This window comes from Pipistrellus hanaki (assembly GCF_964339955.1).
Source record: "Pipistrellus hanaki genome assembly, chromosome: X".
NCBI classification, from domain to species: domain Eukaryota; kingdom Metazoa; phylum Chordata; class Mammalia; order Chiroptera; family Vespertilionidae; genus Pipistrellus; species Pipistrellus hanaki.
In genome coordinates this window covers 85,476,680-85,501,914 of record NC_140524.1, presented here as the reverse complement: position 1 = coordinate 85,501,914, position 25,235 = coordinate 85,476,680, and the positions used below count along the sequence as shown (strand labels likewise).

Below are 25,235 nucleotides of genomic sequence, written 5' to 3'. Positions count from 1 at the left end.
GATGCACTGCTGGTGGGAATGCAGACTGGTGCAACCACTGTGGAGAACAGTGTGGATTTTCCTCAAAAAACTGAAAATGGAACTCCAATTTGATCCAGGAATACCACTCCTAGGATTATATCCCAAGAAACTAGAAACACCAATGAGAAAGGATTTATGCACCCCTATGTTCATAGCAGCACAATCTATAATAGCTAGGATTTGGAAACAGCCTAGGTGCCCGTCAGCAGATTATTGGATCAAAAAACTATGGTATATCTACACCACATGTGTCAAACACAAGGCCCGCGGGCCAAATCCAGCCCGCCAGGCCTTGCAATGTGGCCCGCACCGCGCTGTCATCACTGCACTCCGCTGTCAGTTTATGACATTGTCAGTTTATGACTGTTCAGTAAACCATTCGGCCCGCGATTTAGGCTGGATTTTAGATTTTGGCCCCTTCTCTGATTGAGTTCGACACCCCTAATCTACACAATGGAATACTATGCTGCCATAAAAAAGGAATTCTCATAATTTGCAGCAACCTGGATAGAATTGGAGAACAATTCTAGAACAATTCTAGAACAATTCTAGAACAAAGAATTCTCATAATTTGCAGCAACCTGGATAGAATTGGAGAACATTCTAGAACAATGCTGAGTGAAATAAGCCAGTCAATTAAAGAGAAACACCACATGACCTGACTCATTTATGGATAATAAAGAACATTATAAACTGATGAACCAAAAGATAGATATAGAGACAGTAAAGCAATAAGCAGACTGTCAAATTACAGCGGGGAGGGGAGGGAGATCTGGGGGAGATAAGAGATCAACGGAAGGACTTGAATACATGCATATAAGTACAACCAATGGACACAAAACTCTGGGGAGGGAGGGGATGTGTGGGAGGGGGGGCAATGATAAAATATGTACACAGATAATAATTTAATAAATAAATAAATAAATAAATAAATACATAATGATTTGGGGAAATATCATCATCATCATCATCATCATCATTATCATTATCATCATCATCATTATTTGGTTAATCCTTACTCAAGGATATATTTCAATTGATTTCTAGGGAGAGTGGAAGAGAGAGGGAGAGTCAGGCAGATAGAAACATCAATGTGAGAGAGATTGGTTGCCTCCCACATGCTTCACAACCAGGGCAGGGGATCAAGCCTGCAATGGAGGTATATGCCCTTGGCCAGAATCAAATCTGGATCCTTTAGTCCACAGGCTGACACTCTAGCCATTGAGGCAAACCAGCTAGGGCTCCAACACTTGTTCAATATCCTACTCTCTTTCTTCTCCATCTGACACCGAAATATTGTAAATGTTGGTACACCTGAATTTTTCCCAGAAGCTCCTTAAATATCCTTCATATTTTTTGATTCTTTTTTCTTCTTGCTCTTCTGATTATGTGTTTTTTTTTCTTCCTCGTATTCAAAATTGTTGATTTCATTCTCAGAATCCTCTACTTTACTGTTGAATATCTATAAGTTATTAATTTCAGTTAGTTCATGCTTAATTTCTCACTGGTCCTTTTTCATGTCTTTGACATTCTCACCACTAAGATCCTTTAAAATCTCACCAAGTCCCTTTAAGTTCTCATTAAGATCCTTGAGCTACCTTATAACCATTGTTTGGAATTCTGTATCCAGTAGTTTGCTTGCTTCTAGTTATTTCATTTGTGACATGTTTCTTTGTCTTCATATTTTGGCTGCTTCCATGTGTTTGTTTCTATGTATTAAGTAGAGTGGCCTAGTATAGTAGGTGTCCTGTAGGTCCCAGTGGCTAAGCCTCCCCAATCACCTCAGCTGGGCATTCCAGGTACACACCTATGTGGGCTGTGTGCACAGTCTTGTTGTAGTTGAGCCTTAATTGCTGTTTGAATCACTGGGAGGTGACCTCCAGGCCAATTGGCTGTAAGGACCAGCAGTGAATACAGTGGAAGAGCTGCTTTTCAAGAGACACACCTATGGAGCAGGACTTGTTTGGTGCTCACTGAGTCTGCCCCTTGAGTGTGTCATTTGTGGATATATAGAATTGTAATCTGCTATGATCTGAAGCGATATACCAGGTGTAATGGCTCTGGTGCCTCCTGGGAGGTACAAACTCAGCCACTGCCTTGGACCACCCAGCAGGAACTACAGAGCAATCTGCAGATGGCTGCTACTTGTCTTGGGCTTGGAGGTACCTAAGATAGGCCCAGATGTGAAGCAAGGCAGGCTGCTGCTAGTTCTTGGTCTTTGTGCCCTTATTGATAAGTTTGAGGCACACTGATACCGTCTGCTGCTCATTTGAGAGATTTCAGGAAAATTTGAAGCCTGAGTCAGGGCAGGCCATTCATATGGAAAAGCTGCTGAAAACAGCTTGGAGGAAGTGCAAATTGGATGGGGCAAGGTTTCAGGGGATAATCAGGCTGGAGCAACAGTGTGAGTCAGGCTTATGGAAACTTATATATGAGCTCTGTCATGGGGGAGGTCTCTACATAGAAATAATCACCCCCGTGAACATTCCCGTCTGGAAGATAGTCACATCTGAGTTCTTGCTCTGCTGCCAAACAATCAAGTTATTCCCCATATATCACTGGTTTCCCCAAAGCTACCACTCAGTGATGGAGCTCAAAGGAAGCAGGACCATGTAAATTCATGCACTGGCCCTTTAAGAGGGACTACCTGGGTCTCCAGCAGCATCACTGTCACTCAGCCACAATCCCCACTGGTTTTTACAATCCAAAGTTACAAGGACTTCTCTTCCCTGTCCTGGAGGTCTAGTGTGGGGTTGGGACCCCTTGTTCTTGATGGAAGGCCTCTGCAGTGGAAATATCACTCCATCACATGTGGGTCTTCAACCAGCCAGTTTTGTGCCTCCGCCCCCTTCTACCAGTCTTGATGTGTTTTTTTTCTTTACTTCTCTAGTTGTAGGACTTCCATTTAGCCAGATTTCAGGCAGTTCTGAATCAACTGTATTTTAATTGTAATTTTGATGTGGTTGTGGGAGGCAGTGAGTACTGAAGTTTACCTGCCACCATCTTGGTTCTCCTTTAAGGATACTTTTTATAAGTCAATTAGAACTCAAAGGATAACTTTAAAATCATTTTAATTCAAACTCAATTTTTTTCCATTAATAATGGACACCTTTGAAATCAAGCACTAATGATTTTACATATTGAATTATGAAACTTCCTTCAGAATTCCTTACAAAACAATGAACCATCTGTAACTTTTAGTATATATATATATATATATATATTATAGTTTGGGCAAACACAGGGCTGCTTTTTCAGGGTATCTTTGGAACTATTTTTTAATTGTGGTGACTTTTCACTAAAAAATAATGCCAATGGAGAAACTGACTATATTCATGTAAGCTTCTAAGTGTTAATGGTTCTGAATCTTACTCTTCCAGGGTTATCTAACCTATTTCATAACCATCCCTAATTACTACCCTACTATGCTTCTCTCAAATGCACTCTGCTATTCTGTATGGACTGACTGATGCCCTTATTTCAACCAAGTGTCAGAAAATAAATTGAATTGCTTTGATGTAAATAATTATTTATTTGCTTTTTAAAAGTGGTCATTTATAACACATCCTGTATTATCAGAGAGCCATATTTAAAAGCCAAATCCCCTAATCTGAATATATAAATTTCAGAATTTGAAGCACCTTAGATAAGCTAAGGTAACTGTTTTCTACTTGATTAATGATAGTAAGAATTAAACTGTGGTACTTGGCATATGAAAATTTCTGAGAATGAAGAGTGCATATTTTGGCTGACATGCTGTTTGCTGCTTTCAATTTTCAATTTATTTCATTAAGTTCACATGAAGGAGAGAAAACACACTGAGAGATTTTCAGAACAGTTATATCACCTTTCTTTTTCTGTCTTGCAAAAATATTAACTTCCTCTTCTCTTTTAAAATATATTTTCATTGATTTCAGAGAGGAAAGGAGAGGGAGAAAGAGATAGAAACATCAATGATGACAGAGACTCATTGATTGGATGCCTCCTGCACGCCCCCTACTGGGAATCGAGCCCATGACCTGGTCATGAGCCCTTGATCAGAATCGAACCCAGGACCATTCAGTCTGCAGGCTGATGATCTATCCACTGAGCCAAACCAGCTAGGGCTAACTTGCTCTTCTTTACTTTATCTGCCTGCCAGTATCTCTTCCATCTCACATGTTCTATTCTTTTTGAATGGCAGATGTTATATAATTGGCCTTTGTCATTACATATACTGACTTGTCTTAGAGTTTAAGCTGTAAAAAGAGAATGGAGTCTCCCTATCTTGGAAAATGCCATTGCCCATTGTGGCTCCTAACTCATCACAAACGCGTCATTACTAAATTCAAGGACCAAAGAAGGAGATGAAAATTAGTGTGTTGGAAGCTGGGGTGCAAACTTGCAATGACCTTATCAATAAAAATTCCTTTCTACTCCAAGAAATCTGCTTCTCTATTTCATCCTTTCACTTATTATATACTTATGTATAAAAGTTAGGTGAGTCTTACTTTTGCCATCTTTCTTTATAGTATAACTAGAGGCCCTGTGCACAACATTCATGCATGGGTGGGGTTATTCCACTTGGCCAGTGATTGGGGCCAGTCATGGCCATCTTGCCCAGTCCCGATTGGGGCCAATTGGGGCTTGTGGCTAAGAAGGGACTGTGGGAGGGACCACAGGATGGCTCCAGGGCATGTCTGGCCCATCTGGCCCAGTCCTGATTGGGGCTGATCAGGGCCAGCTGGCCAGGGAGGGACTTGAGAGTTTGGCCAGCCTGAGAGGGACTGCAGGAGGGCTCCAGGGCATGTCTGGCCCATCTCGCTCAGTCCTGATTGGCCAGACCCCAGCAGCAAGCTAACTGGACAGAGCATCTGCCCCCTGGTGGTCAGTGCTTATTATAGTGAGCCGTTGAATAACTTTATCATCTCATTAGCATATCATGCTTTGATTGGTTCAATGGTCAACTGGTCAAGCAGACACTTAGTATATCAGGCTTTTATTATATAGGATATAATGGGTAAAAGCTCAGACTCTGGAGCCAGATTCCCTATATTGAGATGTTGGACCTGCTACTTATTAAGTGACTTTGGGAAAGTTATTTAGCCTTTTGGTGCCTGACTTTCTTCAAATGTAAAGGAAGAGTAATAATGGAATCAATCTTTTAGGGCTGCTGAGAGCATTAGATGGGTCACTAAATATAAAGTGCCTATGACATTGCATGGTATGAGTTGTATTATATGTTAGTTCCTATTATTGTTATTTCATATTAAGTACAGATTTTCTATGAGTGCTTTCAAATTAATAAATTTCTGTTATCGTTTTTATCATGGAAGTAAATATGTCATAATTCAAAAATATGTCATATGTGCAATTTAGAGGAACAATAAAGAAGAAAAAATATCTCTTTGGTAATCTTACAGCCTAGAGGTAGTAACTATTCTCATTGTTTTGTGCTTTCCTTCATAGATATTATGAAGTCCATTTATCCTTTTCTACCTCCCTCCACTACCACCCCTCCTCTAGAAACAGAAGAAAGCACAAATTATTTTAATAAAAAGATATTAATTAGGAAAAGTAACTAATTAACAAGTAGAGAGCTTGATGTCCAATCCCTGTGATTCCTGTCATTTAGGTGACACTGGGCATTTTACTTACTATCTCTATTCTTTGTCTCTAACACCAAACTACTGTAAAACAGGTATAACAAGAGCTTCACTCTGCACTTCTGAGATGCTGCCATTAGTTACTCAATAGAAACCGGTACACAGGAAGGGGCAAAATAGGTGCATGTAGAACAGCCAAAGGATGAGTAGGCAGAGGATATGGTAACAAAATCTTAGAGGAAGAAAAGGACAGGAAGTTGCTATAATATCTCCTTAGCTTCCAGAGCTGTGGGATGTCACTTCTAAACTGTTAATTATAATGTGTTATGGTATTTAAAGAATGTCCTCTGTTAAGTGAAGAGAATTCATGGAACATTTATATTTCTTCTTTAATGCTTTGGCCCAGAAGTGATCTGTTTAACAGGACTAATCACATTGCTCTGCCTAACTACAAGGAGGCAGATAAATGAGAGATAGCATGCAGAATATTTGGTGAGCATTTTCATCTTTATAAAAAGATCAGACAGTTTTGGGGAATTATGTAATGGTACTTGTCTTACCAGGTACAGAGACTAAGGAAGCTATGGCACTAACACCAGTTAGCAACAATGGGATATAATAGATAACCTGAAAATAGACCCAACAGTGTAAAGCAAATTAATAAATGAAAGAAAAAAAAACACATTAAAATCCAATGTGGCAAAATGACATAGTGCAGTGGGAAAGAATTGTGTTTTTAACAAATGGTGTTGGATGTTATATATCTGAAACAAATCCTATCTAATAAAGAGGGAATATGCTAATTGACTATCACACCTTCACAAGATGGTGGTGCCCACAGCCAATAAAGAGGCAATATTCTAACTGACTGCCATTCCCTTACAAGATGGTGGCACCCACAGCCACAAGATGGTGGCACTCAGTCTGCCTCATTCAGCCAGAGTCCCCCAATCCCATCAGCCCTGCAGGAGAAGGCAGTTGGGGGCAATCAGGCCAGCAGGGGAGGGAAGTTGGAGGTGATAAGGCCAGCAGGGGAGGGAAGTTGGGGATGATAATGCTGGCAGAAGAGCAGTTAGGTGTCAATCAGTCTGGCAGGGGAGCATTTAGGGGACTATCAGGCTGGCAGGCAGAGTGGTTATGGGCAATCAGGTAGGCAGGCAGGTGAGTTTTTAGAAACCAGCAGTCCCAGATTGTGAGAGGAATGTCCAACTGCTGGTTTAGGCCTGATCCCTGTGGGGATGGGGACAACCCCTGAGGGGTCCCATATTGGAGAAGTTGCAGGCTGGGCTGAGGGACACCCTTTCCCCATGCATGAATTTCATGCACTGGGCCTCTAGTATAATATAATATTAAGTGTAAACTATACTTGAAAAATAAAAAAGAATGCCCACTGTTATGTATTTAGAATGCTAAAGAAAGAATTCCATGTAAACAAACCTATAATTTTATCACTTTTTCCAGAACCCTGTGATAAACCAAGAAAGAGCTCTATGAAATTAGTATAATAGTATTCCCCATTTAAATTCACTCTAATGTCTTAATATGCATCTCTCCTGTGGTTATAAACATCACCACTTTAATTTAATCTGAACCTTCAACTATCATCTCCATACCAAGTAAATGAATGATTCATTTATTCAAAATAAAAAGAATCATTCTGAATTGGGTGATTTACACAAACACATGAGATATTAGTACTTGTGCTATAAAAATGAGGAAAATTTTGTTATTTCAATTGATTTCTGACTGTTATTGCCTTCGATATCTTTTCCTACCTAATGTTGAGAGACTTTTTCCGCAGCTCACTCCACTTGAAGTTCATGTTATCCAAACGTCTTTGTAACAGAACCGCATCATCAGAACCTTCCAGGGATCTCAGGATTTTTTGGCCATTTTCATCTAGGTTGTGGTAGATATCAGTGTGAGCTTCGATTTCTCCTTGGAGGTCCTATAGAACAGCAGGGAGAAAAACACATGCAGAATTAAAACAGAGAAGTGATCGGCTAGGAGTATGAGTCTGGAGTACTGTAAAAAATAAATTATTAGTTCAGAAAATATTTCAAATTAGGCCAACTAACAAAAAGATGAACTTCCAACTCACTTTTCTTGGTATATCTCTTCACATTATTAAGTAGATTGAAAATGGGCATCTTATCAGGTATAATAAATGCATTCTTTGACATAAATTAAAACATAATATAACTTTATGAATTTCATAAATTATATCTTCTAGTCCACGGATGGAACATAATGTTTTATGGAAGTAATGTGAAATAAAATTCCCATGATAAAGTGCACCTCAGTGTCAAGTCATATTTTCTATGCACGCGATAATCTGAAGAGTTGACTCTGACTGTTAGAAGCTTGGCGAAACAAGCAAACAAAGCTGAACTCAGTTCATAGAACCAGCACAGAACAGGATTTTATCATCGGAGATCATCTTCTTGACAGTATGCATTAAGTTCACCTTGGTATTATAGCATCATACATTTATTAGTAAGATTTCCCATTTGAGATACCATCATATTTTTCGGCTTGACGATAGAAAGTCCATAGGACCCTGACAAGAATTATAATAAGACATTATGCATTCAACCTTATTTGTATATATACAGATCAAGAAAATTATCATAATAGAAGAATCTGACCTTTACATGGTATGTCTTCCGGTGTAACATTTTCAGCTTGAACCGGGGACTACAGCACTGATCCTGTTGCATAGCAATCCTGAGAAAACCCGGCGACTGAAAGACCCCTGCTTTAAAATGCCAACTTTGCTTACATTCTGTTGACAGAATGAATTTCAGCGCACAGGCTTCACCAGTCAATAATAATAAACAGCCACTTTGTAATCCCCACTAAACGGTAGCCAGGCCTGTGGATGTGGGAGGGACCCCGAAGAGAGGAGGCCTGGAATATGCAGCGACAGTTTATATTAAACAGCCAACTTTTCTTATCATTTTTCCATTATAAGTCAGAGACATTATAAATTCATTTTATATATGTGTTTCCCTCCTTGTTCCCAGCAGAACAGTCAAAGCCAAAAGAACATTCCTTAGAGAGCTGCCGGGTACCAGCATTCCTTTCTGCCTACACAATGAATGGAAGCTTTGTACATTATCTGACTTGCTTTTAGAGATTTGTACGCTTCTGTTCAACAAGTTTAAATATTCATTCGGAAGCTCGGGACAATTGGATTGACCTGTAACTAGAAAAAATAAATTTTTTCTCTCTCTCATTCTAAAATTGAATTAAATTACTCTTCTAAAGTAAGGAGGTAACATGGCAGCAATGATATGTTAGAAATTCTGAAGGACTGGCCTGTGTTTTCAGTCATAGCATCTTGAATGCAGAATTTTGAATGTTGCAGAAGTAAGGTAGGTGGACAATGAAAGTCTCCTGTCACTATTTTTGGCAGCTGAAGAAGTATCCCTGAAGGGCTCGAAAGAGAATTCTGTCCCATTTCCTTTGACAGGAAGAGAGGGGGGCTATGGATAGAACCACATCCAAAGTTGAAAGAAGAGAAATACTAAAACAGATTGAGTAAGATCTATATCTATTCCATAAAAACAAACAAACAAACAAACAAACAAACAAAAAAAACTCCTATGTTCTGGAAGGATATAGCCTGATTTTCAAAGGAGCCCGTGTGCAAAACTATTATTGAGCTTCTTATGAAAATGGAGTTTCAATCAAATATACATCCATTTTTTATGTTTGTATACCGAAATGGGAAAACATTGCCAGTTGAATTTGCTACTTCTTCAGCTAAAAAAAGGAGGTTAATTTATCTAAATAATTCAGTAATGAAAACAGAACAGATCCAAGTTATCTAGATAATTCCACTATGCTATTTGACTTTCCTTCTTGTTGTATTTGATTAGTACACTATTTCAAACTTTGCCTCAGAGTACACACTTAAGAGAACTAAACCAAACCTTTAATTGTTCAACAAAATAATATGTTTTGACTAAAACAATCAGCTCTTTATGTTAATAGACAATAATGAGGTGAAGGCCTGGGGTGGGAGATGGGGTGGGCTAGAAGAGGTCAATGAGGGAAAAAGGTGACATATGTAATATTTTCAACAATAAAGATTTAAAAAATATAAAGTGGACCACCCTCAGGAGAGTACATAATCCTATCCTGTAATTCCATCCTCTCATTGCTTTCTCCCACCTTCATGCAATCTTCTTTATATCCTCTACTTTCTCTCAAATGCATAAAATAAGCCACAAACTTGTTCTCTGAAGCATTTGAGATTTTGCTCCCTGGCATATGTTGTCAATATGGCTCAAATAAACTCTTATAAAAATTCTCTACAAGTTTGGACATTTCTTATGTTGACAGTTATTTCACTTCTGACTTAACTAGAAAAGATCACTCAAGCCTTAGTCTTTACATTTAATGTATATTATCAAAAATTTCTCTTCTTTTTGTGATTGTATTCTTTTGGAAGAGCAATAACTAATGAATAGGGAAAAGTTATTTGTTATATAACAACAGAAATAATAGCAGTAGCATATATAACACTATACACCAGATACAGTCCAAAAATTGTATATACATGCACTCATTTAATCTACTCAGTAACCTTTTAGGCTAGGCATTGTTATGATTTTAATTTTACATGTAGGAGAATGAAATTACAGAGAAGTTATGTAAAAATGCCCAGGGTCACACAGCTAATAAACCATGTGATCAGATATCAAACTCAGGCTATTGAATTCTAGGGATTAAAGACTACATAATATTGCCTCTGAGATTTTTCCTGTTAATTTTTAAATTTTTCCCATTAACTTTTCTTATTAATAATACTTCTGCCTATGCTGGTCAGTGTGTCTTAGTGGTTGAGTGTTGACCTACGAACCAGAAGGTCACGGTTAGATTCCCTGTCAGGGTATATGCCCATATTGCGGGCTTTATCCCTGTGAGGGGCATGCATGAGGCAGCCAATCAATAATTCTCTCTCATCATTGATGCTTCTATCTCTATCTCCCTCTACTTTTCTCTCTGAAATTAATAAAAATATATTAAAAATAATACTCCTGCCTAAATTTCAGCAACTCCAGCACTGCCATTAGACAATGCAGAATAACATTTTCACTATTCAAAGAGTAATTTCATGGTCTTCTTAACATGGATACTTAAATAGAGCTGAAGCAGTGAACAGAGATATATCCAATACAACTAGAGAGCACATAAAATATTTGAGAAAATGAATGCAAATGGAAAAATGATATATAGCCCATCCCCTAAAAGAAACATATAGCCTAAAGCCCTATACAATTATGGAGCAAATTTTAGCTGTGAATATTAAGGAAGTTCATATATGAGGCAAGTGATAAGTTCATAGTATAGCCATTTTAGGAGTGGGGGGGTATTCTCTTTCCTGCAGATCTTTTTTCAAATCTCATATACTTCCTTCTTTTCTAAGTTTAGCCTACTTCTGTCATAAGTCCCCTTTCCCAGGGAAAATGAATGGGAAGGTGCAGTTAAATAAACATAGTTTGAGTCTCCCCCTTCACTTTCCCTTATTAGCTGTATAAGTTTAAAAACTCTTTAATCTCTTTAGCTTCACTAAGTATTAAATAATAATACCTACCTGCTGGGTTGTTTTGAATATTACATGGCATAATCCTTGTAAAATACTTTGAACAGCATCCAGAACACAACAGGCTTTTAATAAGTAACAGCTAATATACAGATTTGTATTACAAGAGAATCAGTGTGGAAATAAAGTGATAGAAATAAACTTCACAAAGTCAAGAGACTTACTTTGAGCCTTGAAGGATGAATAGGAATGAAAGAGGTGGAGGAAAGAGGGCATTCCAAATGGAAAGAATAGAATAGAGATGGCTGAAAGGTAAGAATAAGTTTGGTTTATGAGCAGAGACAATGAATTGTATATCCTGATTGAAATGAATGATGAGCATTAGGGGAAAATAGGTAGAATATAGTCCTGGTCCTTAAATTAAGTTGGATAAAGATCTTCTTATATGAGGCAAATGAGAATAAAAGTTTATAAAGAAAATTAAAGGACTAATATGAGATTATTAAATATTAAATTTGTACTATCTTATTTGACAAATAGAATGATCCATGGTGCCCAAAATAATAGGACAACTGGGGAAGAATATGAAAGGTTGCAAAAATTTTATTAGAAGAAAAATAAAGTAGGCAATGCCAGGAATTAGTGTTATATTCTTCTTTTGTTATCTAAACAAATAGTTATGAAACGTTCCTAAAACATCATAGATAATAGCATCCACATATTTTTATGTATATATAGAATTTTCTGTCTCTACAAAATAACTCAGCAAAAAATAACCTCCCTATTTTGAATATAGCTGAGAAGTATGCAACAAAACAAAAAAACAACAAAAAGATGCACAAAGAATAAAAATAGTCTCACCAGTATTGCTCAATGGTTGATCACTGACCTAAGAACCAGGAGGTCATGGTTCAATTCCTGTTCAGGGCACATGCCTGGATTGTGGGCCTGATCCCCAGTAGAGGGTGTGCAGGAGGTAGCCAATCAATGATTCTCTGTCATCACTGATGTTTCTGTCTCTCTATCTCTCTCCCTTCCTCTCTGAAATTAATAAAAATATTAAAAAAATAAAAATAAGTAACCAAATTTTTCTAAAGATTCATTACAGACAAACCATCTCTAATATTTTCTGAAAGTATTACTACATGAATAATGATAAGCCATTAGGTTCTCTTTACTGATACATTTTACCTAATTTAAAAAGTGATGATCTGATTTCCAAGAACTAAAAAGGTCAGAAACAGAAGATCCAAAATAGGAGAGAAGTTATCCTTGAGGGCTAAACAGAGAGTAGCAAGAAGTGATACCTGACAGAGAACTGAAATGTGTAAAAGGAGCCTCAGGTGCACATAGTTGACCAGGGTCACACAGTGTGGAAAGAAGAGCCTGAATATATTATTAGCCTATTGCAGGAATCACCTAGCTTTTAAGAAAAGCAAAATATTAATGTTAATGATGATGATCTTGAACTAGCCAGCAAAAGTAGATTTATGTTCAGTAAACTCTATTTAGAAAGAAAGCAATGTATGTACAACTCTTTAAATAAATTTATCCAATATGGTTATTTTGAAAATGTATTATATTGCTGCTTTAAAGAAGTTAAAACCAACAAAAACAAACATACAAGAGTCAAACTACTTAGCTTGGCTATCTAAAATGACTTTTTAACCATGGACTCTAAATACTCAAAGTTTTGGAGTACACACACACACACACACACACACACACACACATACACACACACACTCCATTATGAGAACAGAAATGGAAAGTAAATCTCTAGAAACATTTATAGCAATTGTGAACTTGAAAAGGGGACACATGTTAACCTGACTAACTCAAAGACCTAAAGTAACCACATAGAAAGGATGGTCTGAAATGAACACCTTTTAGTTAAAAAGTACTTTATAATGTGCAGTCCCGTCCTAGGCAAGTATCTTCCCTGACAAAGATCAACTTTGATCTTTACTAAGTCTAAAGTCTTTTTACATTTAAGATAACATACCTTTGAAATGTCAGGGTAACTTGTAACTTCCCTTTTCTGGACCCTTCTGGGCACAACAAATGGTGCTGGGGTGAAGACCACAGATTCCCTCATTGTTATTGTTATCATGTTAACTACTGACTGTTAACTATCTTGTACCCACCCACCTGTGTAAAAGAAGCACGTGTCTAACATTTTACTTTTTATCCAATCCCAGAGGTTCCCCCTCCTCCTCCTGTGCTTTCTTCACTCCCCTAACCTAATACCTGTAGATTTCATGTATCCCACCTACATCTCCTCCTTTCATTGTAATGTATAAAAATAGGCGAAAAACTCCCATTCTCCCAAGTATTATTGCCATACCTTGAGGTTCTGTTTCCCAGCAATTGTTGACAGTTTGGCTCAAATAAACTCACAAAAATTCTTTATAGGTCTGAATGCTTTTTCCCCCATGTTAACACAATCTAAAAATAAAAAGTATGGGCTTGTGTTTTGTGTGTCTGGTTTTTATAATCTTTTAAAAGTAATTCATTTTTATTGTATGTTACATGAGTATCAGTCTGTATGTGTTGGAACTTAAAACTAGCAAAACAAAACAGAATTATGCTCCCTAATGGAATTTTTGAGAAGCACCCACATAAAGGAATTGGACCCACAATATTGACCTTATAAAGACTTTAACCACCAGAGGTTCCTAACTCACTCAGGAAATGCAGTTGGGTCCAGATTCACAGTGGATGTGCCTGCTATTCTATATGTGACTATTGCAATACTCTTATAAAAGCAGCAGGGTTGTCATCCCAAGAGATACAAGAGTTAATTTGATGACTGTCATTTGACTTGAAGCCTGTTTGCTCTCAGTAGATAAGGAGTATGTTTTCAGGTCTACTGCATCGCAATGCATCTTAAACATACAGCTATGGATTTAGGAGTCCATAGGCTTTGCTTTTAAAAATTGCTGTTACTAAGGTCCTCAGAGACTATTATTCTGCAGGGTTTGTTGTCTTTGCTTTCATATCTCATTCAAAAATTCTCACACTTAAGCACTAGAACAATGGAGAGAAGGGATATGCTCTCCTGCCTCAGTACATACCCAGGTGCAAAGCTTTATTTCAAAATCTAATCTTTAAAAATGCCCGGCCTAGGGTAGATGATCCCAGAGGAAACCTAGCAAAATCTCATTTGTCAGACTGCCTTAAGCAATTCCAAACCCTGGTAACACGTGATGCTTTCTCTTCTTGTCTGACCCTCTGATTTACTCGAGTCTTAAAATTACTTTTGAAAGCTGAAGAGTTCATTTCAGATATACTAGATTAGAAGTACAAGTATATTTTTTCTTCTGCATTTTGTTTTCCTAGTTTCTTTTTATTCTGTCATAGTTCAAAAATGTTCTGAGTATTCATCACACAAGCATGCATTAAGTGCCTATTGTATGTCCAAGATTTCATTAAGAGCTATGGAAACACATATAATGTTAAGAAATATGTAGTTATAGCCCTTAAATTCCTTCCTTCCTTCCTTCCTTCCTTCCTTCCTTCCTTCCTTCCTTCCTTCCTTCCTTCCTTCCTTCTTCCCCCTCCCTCCTTTCCTAGCCCATCTCTTCCCTTCCTCCCTCCACCTGTCCCTCCTTCCCTCCATCCCACTAATATTTAGTATATTAATCCAGGTCTGCAGTGGTGTAAAAAACCCCCACAAACTAAACAAACTTCTGCCCTCTTGATGTTCATAGCATAATAAGAAAAGAAAAAAAAAACAGAGAGAAATAGGATAAACGGGAGAGAGATATGGTAAAACAGCTAAACAATTATCAATAAAATAAGAAGGTAACAAATGGGTGGCTATGATGAGAATAATGGTGTACATATAAGAAGGTTCAATGTCAGGTGAGACTTGAAGGATGTGAGGATACCAATTACAGGAAAACTGAAAGGCACAAAGTTCCAAGTGAAAGAGCCTTTACATCAGGAAAGATCTTGACTAAAACTTACCAAGAAATGTGGTTGCTGACATATCTAGATGTAGGGTTGGGGGGACAAAAATAGATAAACCAAAGGACTTATATACTATAGGCATAGCCCATGGACATGGGCAATAGGGTAGTGAAGACCTGGGGGGATAGGTAGAGGCTCGAAGGAGTGGAGGGTAAGGGGGGAAAAGGGAAGATACCTGTAATATTATCAACCACGAAAAGTTTACTAAAAATCTTTCTATATATAAAAGCCTATGCAACTGTCACAACCGAAACAACCCTACAGAAGATCAGATAGGTTTCGTGGGGCAACCAGACTAGCAGGGGGTTAGTGAGGGACTACCAAATAACTGAACATCAGGTTGTGTGAGGTGACCAGGCTGGCAGGGGGGGGGGCAGTTAGGGGTGATCAGGCTGGTGGGGGGGCAGGGAAGGGTGACCAGGCCAGAAGAGGGGGACAGTGAGGGGTGACTAGACTGGTGGTGGTGGGGGCAGGGGAGGTTAGTAAGGCTACCAGGCAGGCAGGCAGGCAAGTGAGCAGTTAGGAGCCAGGGGTCCCAGATTGTGAGAGGGATGTCTGACTGTCAGACATCACCCAAGGGATCCTGGATTGGAGAGGGTTCAGGCTGGGCTTAGGAGCCCTCCCTTCATGCATGGATTTTGCGCACTGGGCCTCTAATAAAAATAATAAAATAGTGGCTTTGAAAAACAAAACAACAAGAAAGAAATGTGGTTGGAAATGAGATAAGAGAGGCTTCACATAATATGGGGCTTTGAAGTCACATGAAAAGAAGTTTGAATTTTATTTCAAGTGCAGTGGAAAGCAATAGAAACTTTTAAAGCAGGATAGTGACATCATCTGATTTAGGCTTCAAATAAATCACTATATTACTATATGAAGATTACAGAAGGCAGAAGAGGAACAGGAGGACAAGTTAGAGGCCAGGCCCTATAATCCAGGCAAGAGATAATGTGACCTGGATGAGGAAGATTGCAGAAGGTGAGAAGTAGACTGATGTGAGATATGATTTGGGTACTAGATCTCTCTCACATACTAATGGATTTGGTGAGGCAGCCAAGGAGAAGGATATCTCAAGGATGTGTAATGAAGTTTTAACTTAAACAATTGAAGGATGGTAGTGTCATTTACTGAAATAGGGAGTAAGTAATGGAGAGATCATTGAGTGCTCATAAATTATAAAAATATCTGCACGTGTGACTCAATTTCATCCTTCTCTTGCTCTACCTTTTGCAAGTAGATTTTGGCAAAGTGATAACCATTCCCAAGAATATTATGAAGATAGAAATGTTATTCAAGTTTTTTAATTTCCCCAGGAGTAAAACAAACTTTATATATTGGGTTCCAAACACACACACACACACACACACACACACACACACACACACACACACACCTTGGTGCAAGTAAATTACAATATGGCAAGAGCATTGACACTAAAAATATATAGATACTCATACCTAAAATATATCCTGTGAGGCATCTCTGAGGTATATGGGAGTGAATGTTAAAGGACACAAAATCCTGAGAAAGGGTAGATAAAACAACACTGCCTCAGCTTATTTTAAAAAGTTAAGATGCTATGGACCCAATGGGAAACTAATGTTGGTATCCATTTGGCTCAGCACTTAAGTTATAAAAAAATGGCATGCCTTTATAATACTGTTGTTAGAAGGTAAAACAAGCCCTTACATAAGCTGAGGTGTTTTTTTTAACTAATATACATCTAAAATCCATATAAAAACCTATATTGTATTGGCACTGTTACTTCAGGTATTGCTATTCTGCTTTGCTCATAATTGGTTATTTCTTACAGGAAACATCTTTCAGAAGATCATTGTCAATGGTAATCGTGAAAGGTCTTCACACAAACTCTAGATTTCACTTTTAAATCATAAAGACAATCAAATATGAAAAGTCTACAATGTTGAAGGTACTTTTAGTTGTGTGTTATATTTTATGTGCAGGAATCAGTGTGTTTGACGGTAACTCTCCTTATCTGAGAAAGACCAGATGGGCTTTTCTGACAATGAAATGTATTTACTATTGCAGAGCCACAATGAGAACTGGGGGCAGAGTAGGGAGATGAAACAAGGTAGAAAACTAATACTTACACCCCTTATAAATACTTTACATAAACTCTGTAAAGTAGGCTTTCTTATTCCACAGTTGAGTAAACTACAATGGGAGAGGTGAAGTAACTTGTCTAAATCCCACAGCTGTTATGTGGCAGAAACAGGATTAGAGCACAGATCTGTCTGAACTTATATTCTTTTTACTCCTCCACCACATTCCTCCTCCACCTTTCAAATATACAAAGCAAATGACTTTTGAATTGGGCTACATATTATACAACACAACGATTAATTCATTAAGGTGGCTGTGAGCTATTTCGTTTGAGAAATTTACTGTGATCCTGTGAAAGGAATGGCCAGGCAACTGAGTTATTTTCCAGTTAGGTATGACCTTCTTTATTCTCCTCAGTTAACTCAGAATTAATACCTTTAATGGTTTTGAATAAGTGAGTAGAATTGATTTCTATTCTTAAAATAGACAATTATCTTCCCATGAGAAATATACATGTGGTTTTATGTATCTGCACAATTTGTGTATGTTTTAGATAGTATACAGAGTTAAGGAAACTCATTTCCTGAATCCCTGTCACAGAGCTACTTTTTTTTTTCCTGCTAGAGAATCACTATCACTGTAGTTCAAGATTGTATATTAGAAATAAGTTGATGTGAAGTCTCATCTCATCCGAACAGTAATATGTAAGAAGAAGGCAAGAACATATGACAAAGTGCCATAATTAATTTTGATAATATACTAGAAATCATAATAGCCATGGAACCAATTTCCTCTGGCTTGTTTTAATATGAACGTTGTAAATGTAGAACAACTTTATTTAGTTCCTCACCCCCCAAAAGAAACCACATCATTGTATCCTGACACAACCACAAAACAACTCTATAGCTGAGGCAACTATTTAGAACCACTTAGCAATATAATAATAAATCTAAGATGTTTCTATATTTTTTTCATTTTAAATAGCAGGACAATTCCTAAATAATTCATAAACACATGTTGGCACCATTGCATTCATTTGTGGGTACTTTTTAGCCTAAAGTTTTAGAGAGATCACCTTAAAAATTCTAGGTATCTATAAAGTTTGAATGCTAAAGAAGATTCTAGCAATATAATGTTAACTAAAGCCCTACTCCATAATTGTATTGGATTTCCTGTTGTTTTTGGTGCATTAATGTCTGTCTATTACCAAGTAGAGAAAATTACTTTTTCTGGGGAGTGTAATGATGTGTGTGTGCATACGCACACTCATGGGTGCACCTAGGGAGTTATGTCACCCTATTTTGCTTTTCTTCTCTCATGGAATATGGTGGATGGTGATACTCTTTTGTCAATGTATGGAGAAAAGAAAGAAAATGGATATGCCTGTGGCCATCAATATACAGGTAGGTAACACATATCTGCCATAGGAAACATGAGATAAATGAAACTGGAAAAAAATATTAAGCAATATTTCTTCATTTCTAGAACCCACTGTGCAGAAGCCAGAAACCAAAACCATGAGTTTTCACTTTGTATACCCACCTATCTCCCCAAAAGCATTCAGTTCAGAATGTCCTAGAGAACCTAGACTGTCTTGACCCAGGGCATTCTTGGCCTTTGGCTAGGAAATGATGCTTCTTTCACCTGATAACATGTAGATTTGAAAAGCTATCACCAGGAGAGTAAGGTTTTGTAAGGCTTTGGTTTTTCCATGGTCACGAGATAAATTATATAAGTTTTAATAAAGACAAGAATAGAGAAAAAGATGTCTGGGTGTGGTGTCGGATGGGTGCTGGACTTCTGAGGTAATCGCTTTGTAAGTTATGTGAATGTCTGACCACTATTTGTACCCTTGAAACTAATGAAATGTTGTCTGTAAACTGTAATTGAAAAGTAAAAAAAAATTTTAAAAAGAGAAGAGGATGTCTTTATAGGTTATTTTACATCATAACAGTTTTATGTGGGAACTACATTGTGATATCTGTTATACAACAGTAGAAACCTACCCCACAGTGTCCTGAGTAAAAAAAGGAAAATTTTTACTTGGATTTAGTCATTGTCAGGTATCTTTAGTATAAATTAAGAAGCCTGGTCACCCCAAAAATTAGAAGTAGTAAACAGGTTATGTCCATAGGGCTTTTACTATGTACACATATTTTTGGTCCACTCTTTTCAGACAGGGATAAGATGAATTGCATAGTTGTCAGGAATCTCTTAGAATTTAACAGAGGAAAAAAAATCCCTTTATCAATAGGGGTCTGAGAAACCAGTGTAGGTAATATCTAATTGCTAATGTTATCTTGAGCAGACAATGAAGACTTGCCCAAATACCCTTCTACCTGGTTCTTTCAGAGTTCTGTTCCTTTCTGGCTTCCTGATTTTTCCCTTTTGTGAATTGGCAGAAAGATGGGGTGTCTCCCCTAACTTATATCTAAAACACTCATACAATCATAACATATACGTTTCTTATTTCAAGGGGCCCACAGTCTCCTGAAAAAGTCTTAAGTAAACACACGGACCCAGATAACATGTAATAATGTTAATGTTGACATAGCCCTATGTGAACACAGAACAAACAGCCTGTCACCAAGATTTATAGATGGCATCACACCAGGGATGGCATTTGAGCAGGGTCTTAAGGTAGAGAATGAGCAGACTAGGAAAGAAGTGGGAGAATGAAATTTGAAGCAGAGGAAAGAGCATGTGTAATATTGAAGATAAGATGAGATAAGAACTGAGTAATTCTATATGGCAAGAGGGGAAGGTCAATGTGGTCCAAGGGAGAGGGTTCTTTTTACTCTGTGTCATCCACATGTGCCTGTGAAAATGAGTATATATCATGTATTGGTACTTTGTCTAGATCAGTAATTGTCAAACCTGAGAAAACTTGAGAATCACCTGGAGGGCTTATGAAAACATAGGCTGCTGGGCCCCAACCCTGGGGTTCATGATTCTGTGGGTCTGAGGTAGAGCTCAAGAATTTGCATTTCTAACAAGTCCCCAGATGAAGCTGATACTGCTCCAGGTACCACATTTTGGAAATGTACCTCTGGCCTAGTGTAACAGTCCTTCATATTCTAGAGGTCAGGACTGCCTTTGTAGAAATGAAGGATCATTTCCTCAGAAACCTGTGCAAAGATTCATAAATACAAACCATCACCTATAATTTCATGGGCTTCCAAGACCCACTAAGAAGAAACGCAAAGTGGTAACCTACTGGCAGTCAACTCCATCTCCATGAAATATAGCTTGTTCCAAAATTGTATACACATACTTTGAATAACAATTAAGGCAGTGTTTAGTTTATTAAAATACATTTCATTTTCAAAATTGAGCTATAGCTGTTAATTTTTGGGACACCCTATATATTGAATTAATAAAGACAATGTAGCCTTCAAGGACTATTTTAATGGACTTTCAGGAAGAAGAGCACATTGAATGTGGCACTTATCCATGCATCTGGAAATTAGTAATAGTAATACTAGGTGCAAAATGACCAGGTTTGGGGGAGTAGGGCTTATCAAAGGGCAGTGCAGTCCTTGGGTGTTACAATAACCACACTCTAACCATATTCAAGTAATCTGGACCATTCCCATTCTGAACTGCCATCAGCTTGGGAAATAACAAATAAGAGAGGGATGGGTGGGTAATGTGGAAAAAATGGTGCATTTAGCCAGGGGCATGGGGAAGCACACAATTTGGTCCTTTGGGTAAGTGTAGCTATGGCTCTAGAAACTCTGGCTGGTAGGCCACAGAAACACTTTAAGATCAAAGAAAGAGATAATTAAAAATAAGCTTAAAAGAAAACTTCCAATCAGTTGTGCTACACAAAGATAGGAGACAATCCCTGTTGTAGAAAAAAAATTTTTGACTTTACTCTTTACCTAAGAATACTCTTCATGTGCTTTCCATAACCCAGAGGTATAGATATTTTTAAATGACCCTGAAAAGAAAGCAGAGGTGCTCTTTATTTCATGAAAAGGAAGTCATCCTTCATTTAAAGAACCTTAGGTCTGCTCTGCATGAATGCATGCAGTCAGGAATGCGAGGCAAATATTGTAGTATTCATTTTGGCAACTATAAATTCAAGTGATCCTCTGAGGTTGGGGGAAAAAGGCCCACTGAGCTGGAGAATAGAGCTCTTCCTTTAACTTACTAAAGAAGTGATAGTAATAGGGGCAGAAATAGAATATTGGGGACCAGCTATAATTGTAAGAAATATCAATGATGCTCTGTTAACCATAATTGTTTTGTTCTATGTAAAGAAAGCACATTCTAACCTGGCTGGGAGTCCTGGGAGCTCACCTGGAAATGCAGCTCGTCCACCACATCCAGAAGCTGTCTATTACCATGGAAAAATTGATAACCTTGTTGCAGAAACTGGAGCTGCCAGCCCTTTGAAGATCCCCCCAGCCTTTGTGTACCTGCAGGCTTTTGTAAATCCCCAGCCTGCTTAATTTGAGAACAGCACATTTGGCATACCCTTTTGCCTACTTCACCATGTAATCTTCATCATTCTACCCAATATAAGCAGCAACCCTGTCTCTGCTGAATTGGTTCAAGTAGGGACTGGCAGCCGGACCCATGATTGTCCAGTTACAATAGTGGTACAGGCCAAACACCCTATAATAACCTGGGTAAAGTACACCTTTGAGTCGATGAAGACTTTCTGTTATTGCACAGGCTGCTTTGCCTAAAGCCAGGAAAGCTCCATCTGATGCTAATGTTTTCAGTGTGGATCCATCTCTGAACTCAATTCTTTTCAGCAAACTTTCATTGGGTCTCGTCATGGGAACATTTACAGAGCAATTTCCATAATGATAAAATCTCTTCAAATGAGATTTAAAATGCAATTAAAGGGCAGATTTGATGTGGTAAAGGCATTGTTGTGCAGTGGCCATACATCAACATGCCATAGAGCGCTCATTCGGCTAGCCTATAGCATGACCCCAATTTCACTCTGGTAAGATTACATGTCCTTGTTTCATGCTAATGGCTAGATTAAGAAAATTAAGATAAAAAGCTTCTCTATTAGACAGGGAATTCCATAAATATGAGTCAGAATTTTGCACCCTTCTCCATTCATTCTGTATCTGACTTCTGAGCCTGCAAGCAACTCCTTGAATCCTAAGGTGAACACTGACAAACTGACAGTGAAAGCTGAAAGGGCCTGCTTGCCCTGAGAAGTGGATCTCCATAAATCCCAGGGCCTATTCTCAAGGTTTTAGGCGCAATTGCTACAAAAGTAGAAACTATAGGTCATAGCTCCCTGAACGGATGAATGTTTGTTCCTGGAAAACTGCTTGGTGCCTAAGAAAGCAAGAAAGTATTCCTTGGGCAGTTCATTTCTGCAACCTCAATAGTAACTTAAGCTATTCTTCACCATACAATCAATATAAGATTTTGCCGGGACCGGTTTGGCTCAATGGATAGAGCGTCGGCTTGGGGACTGAGGGGCCCCAGGTTCGATTCCGGTCAAGGGCATGTACCTTGGTTGCGGGTATATCCCCAGTAGGGGGTGTGCAGGAGGCAGTTGATCGATGACTCTTTCTCATCGATGTTTCTAACTCTATCTCTCTCCCTTCCTCTCTGTACAAAAATCAATAAAATATATTAAAAAAAAAAAAAACAATATAAGATTTTATGCTTCGAAATTTCCCCAACCCCCAAACATTTTGCCTACCCAGATCCTCTATCATGGTATTTACCAAGTGTTGTGAAATGATTTTTCACTGGGCTGCAGGCTTACTTCATGATAGATAATCCTATATGATAGGGAAATCATGTGGTGTTTTTTATTTTATTGATTTCAGAGAGAGGAAGGGAGAGGGAAAAAGAGACAGAAACTTCAATGACGAGAGAGAATCATCAATAGGCTGCCTCCTGTCCACCCCCCACTGGGGATTGATCCTGCAATCCAGGCATGTGCTCTGACCAAGAATCAAACCTGGTTCATGGGTTCACAGTTAACCACTGAACAATACTGGCCAGGCTGGTGTTTTTTGGTTTTTTTGTTTTGTTTTGTTTTGTTTTGTTTTGTATTTTTAACACTCAGTGCAAATCAAATCATTTAAAAGACCAGATTTTAAATCTAAGATCATAGTGAAATATCTTCTAAAGCATTTTTGAAGATTTGGGCCTTTTAAACACCATATATTTATTGTATTCTCTTTGAAACATACCATATGATAGTCACAGAAAAAAAATGCTAAATAGTGTCTGAGTTATATAGAATATTGAGAATTCTACTATTTTTTTCCTGTGCCTAAATGAAACATTTCATTTGGCAAACAGTCTATGGAGTGAAATTTATCCTTGTGATTTGGGAAGTTACAAAACAACTCCTGTGTTTTAAAATATCATCAAATGTGTGAAATTAAATTACATATAATTAGTAAAAATAATTTCATGGTCTTTAACTTACTGATGATAAGAATTTGTCATTAAATAGTTATTGAGCTTTTAAGTGCAATAATGTTTTCATAGGCAAGAGTAAGACACCAGAAAAAAATAACATACACTTGTGAAGAGAAAATGGATATACTGTATCTCTGAAATAAAAGCAACTTATAAGCCTCCTTTATTAAAAATAAAAGGTCACAAGTTAAGTTAATCTACAAAGTTCACCTCCATTTTTGAAGATGTAATGCTATTTTCAGTTTGCTTTCACAGCAAACAATGCATGGGAAGTTTGATTTCAGAATAACTTCTTTTAGCCAAATAGCCTTCATCAACCATTGGACAAAGTTTTCCATCAATTAATTCCCCTACTTCCCACTCACCACCAGAGATAAAAGGATTGAAGAGATAGCACCATTCTCTGTAGGATTGTTTGCTTGCACTCAGCCAAGCTTCCACTGCTTGATTTCATTTTCGTGAAAAGTCCTGCAGGATCATTTGGAGAGCAGCTACCTCTATTACTTCTCCCAACATCCCACTGCTTCCAATTACCACTGATTTTCTGTTACAATCAGTAGCCTTGAAACTTGAACTACCCAACTGTTTTAAATTCAGAAGAGAAAATCCCAGGGAAAACGGGGAATAAAAAAGTTTCCATATTTCTGAAGAACACTGTTGTACTTGCATGCTTTTCATCATCTTTGACTGCTCTGAGAGGCAGTATTTCTTTTCATGCTCTAGGCTGACATTTCCCCTCACTAAATCGTTAATTAACATGGTACAAATCCACCCTTCTTCCTTTTGACATCTTCACGCATGAAATAAGTAAAGCAGTCCCTAATTTAGAAAGAGTTCTGTAACCAGCCATCATCTGCAAGTCAATGGTTAAGAACCCAAAAGTCAAATTTCCACTGAGACAATAGCCATATATGTCTTGGGCCAGCACTTACACAACTATCTGACCTTTAATATGGGTAAACTATGTCATTCTGATAGCATTACTTTGGGTTATGTGATTTGGGAAGTGTGCATCTTTTGGGGAACAAAAAGAAATACAAAAGGAAGTTGTATTTCCTCTCTGAATTCTGAATGTGCCCCATGCAAACAGTAAACAAAGAAATCTGATTTCGCACTTGTCTATCTAATTTCACCTCCTGGTGCCCAATCTTTTCTACTCTTGTATTTCCTTATGCTCCTAAATCCTTCTCTCCTACCTGTTGAGAACCATAATCCCAAAACAGAGTCTGACCACTTTCACATTCTGGGGGATTTTGACATTTAAGGTAAGCCAAATAGAGCACAGACTGCTAGGATTTCAGAGAGTGTAAGAATGCAGAGTGAAAATATTCAGATGCTAGCAAAAGTATCAGGGGTAGAAAGGTTTCAGCTGCTTGTGGTAGGAAAGCTACTTTGGTTAATAGTATTAACTTAATACTATGGATTGTCTTACCCAAACCTCCATACCACCCGACTTCTAGTTAGGTTAGAAATTTAAATGTGTGTTTGCCATGCTTCTATGTATCTAGGATTCAGGACATGAATTCGGTTTTAATAAGTTAGGGTTATCAGGTAAAATATGGGTACCTATTAAATTTGAATTTCAGATAAACAATTTTTTTTAAATAAGTAAGTTGTAT

The 25,235-nt window shown here is 37.8% G+C and overlaps 1 protein-coding gene across 3 annotated transcripts in view; it reads right to left on the bottom strand.

The window, feature by feature from the left end:
• Positions 1-25,235, bottom strand: part of DMD (dystrophin) — a 2,141,216-nt gene that overhangs the window by 413,470 nt on the left and 1,702,511 nt on the right. For all 3 annotated transcript variants that reach the window (XM_084869361.1, XM_084869360.1, XM_084869362.1), the window contains one exon: positions 7,382-7,554. In XM_084869361.1, coding sequence (XP_084725487.1) covers positions 7,382-7,554 — 173 coding nt within the window. The remainder of the gene's footprint in view (positions 1-7,381; positions 7,555-25,235) is intronic.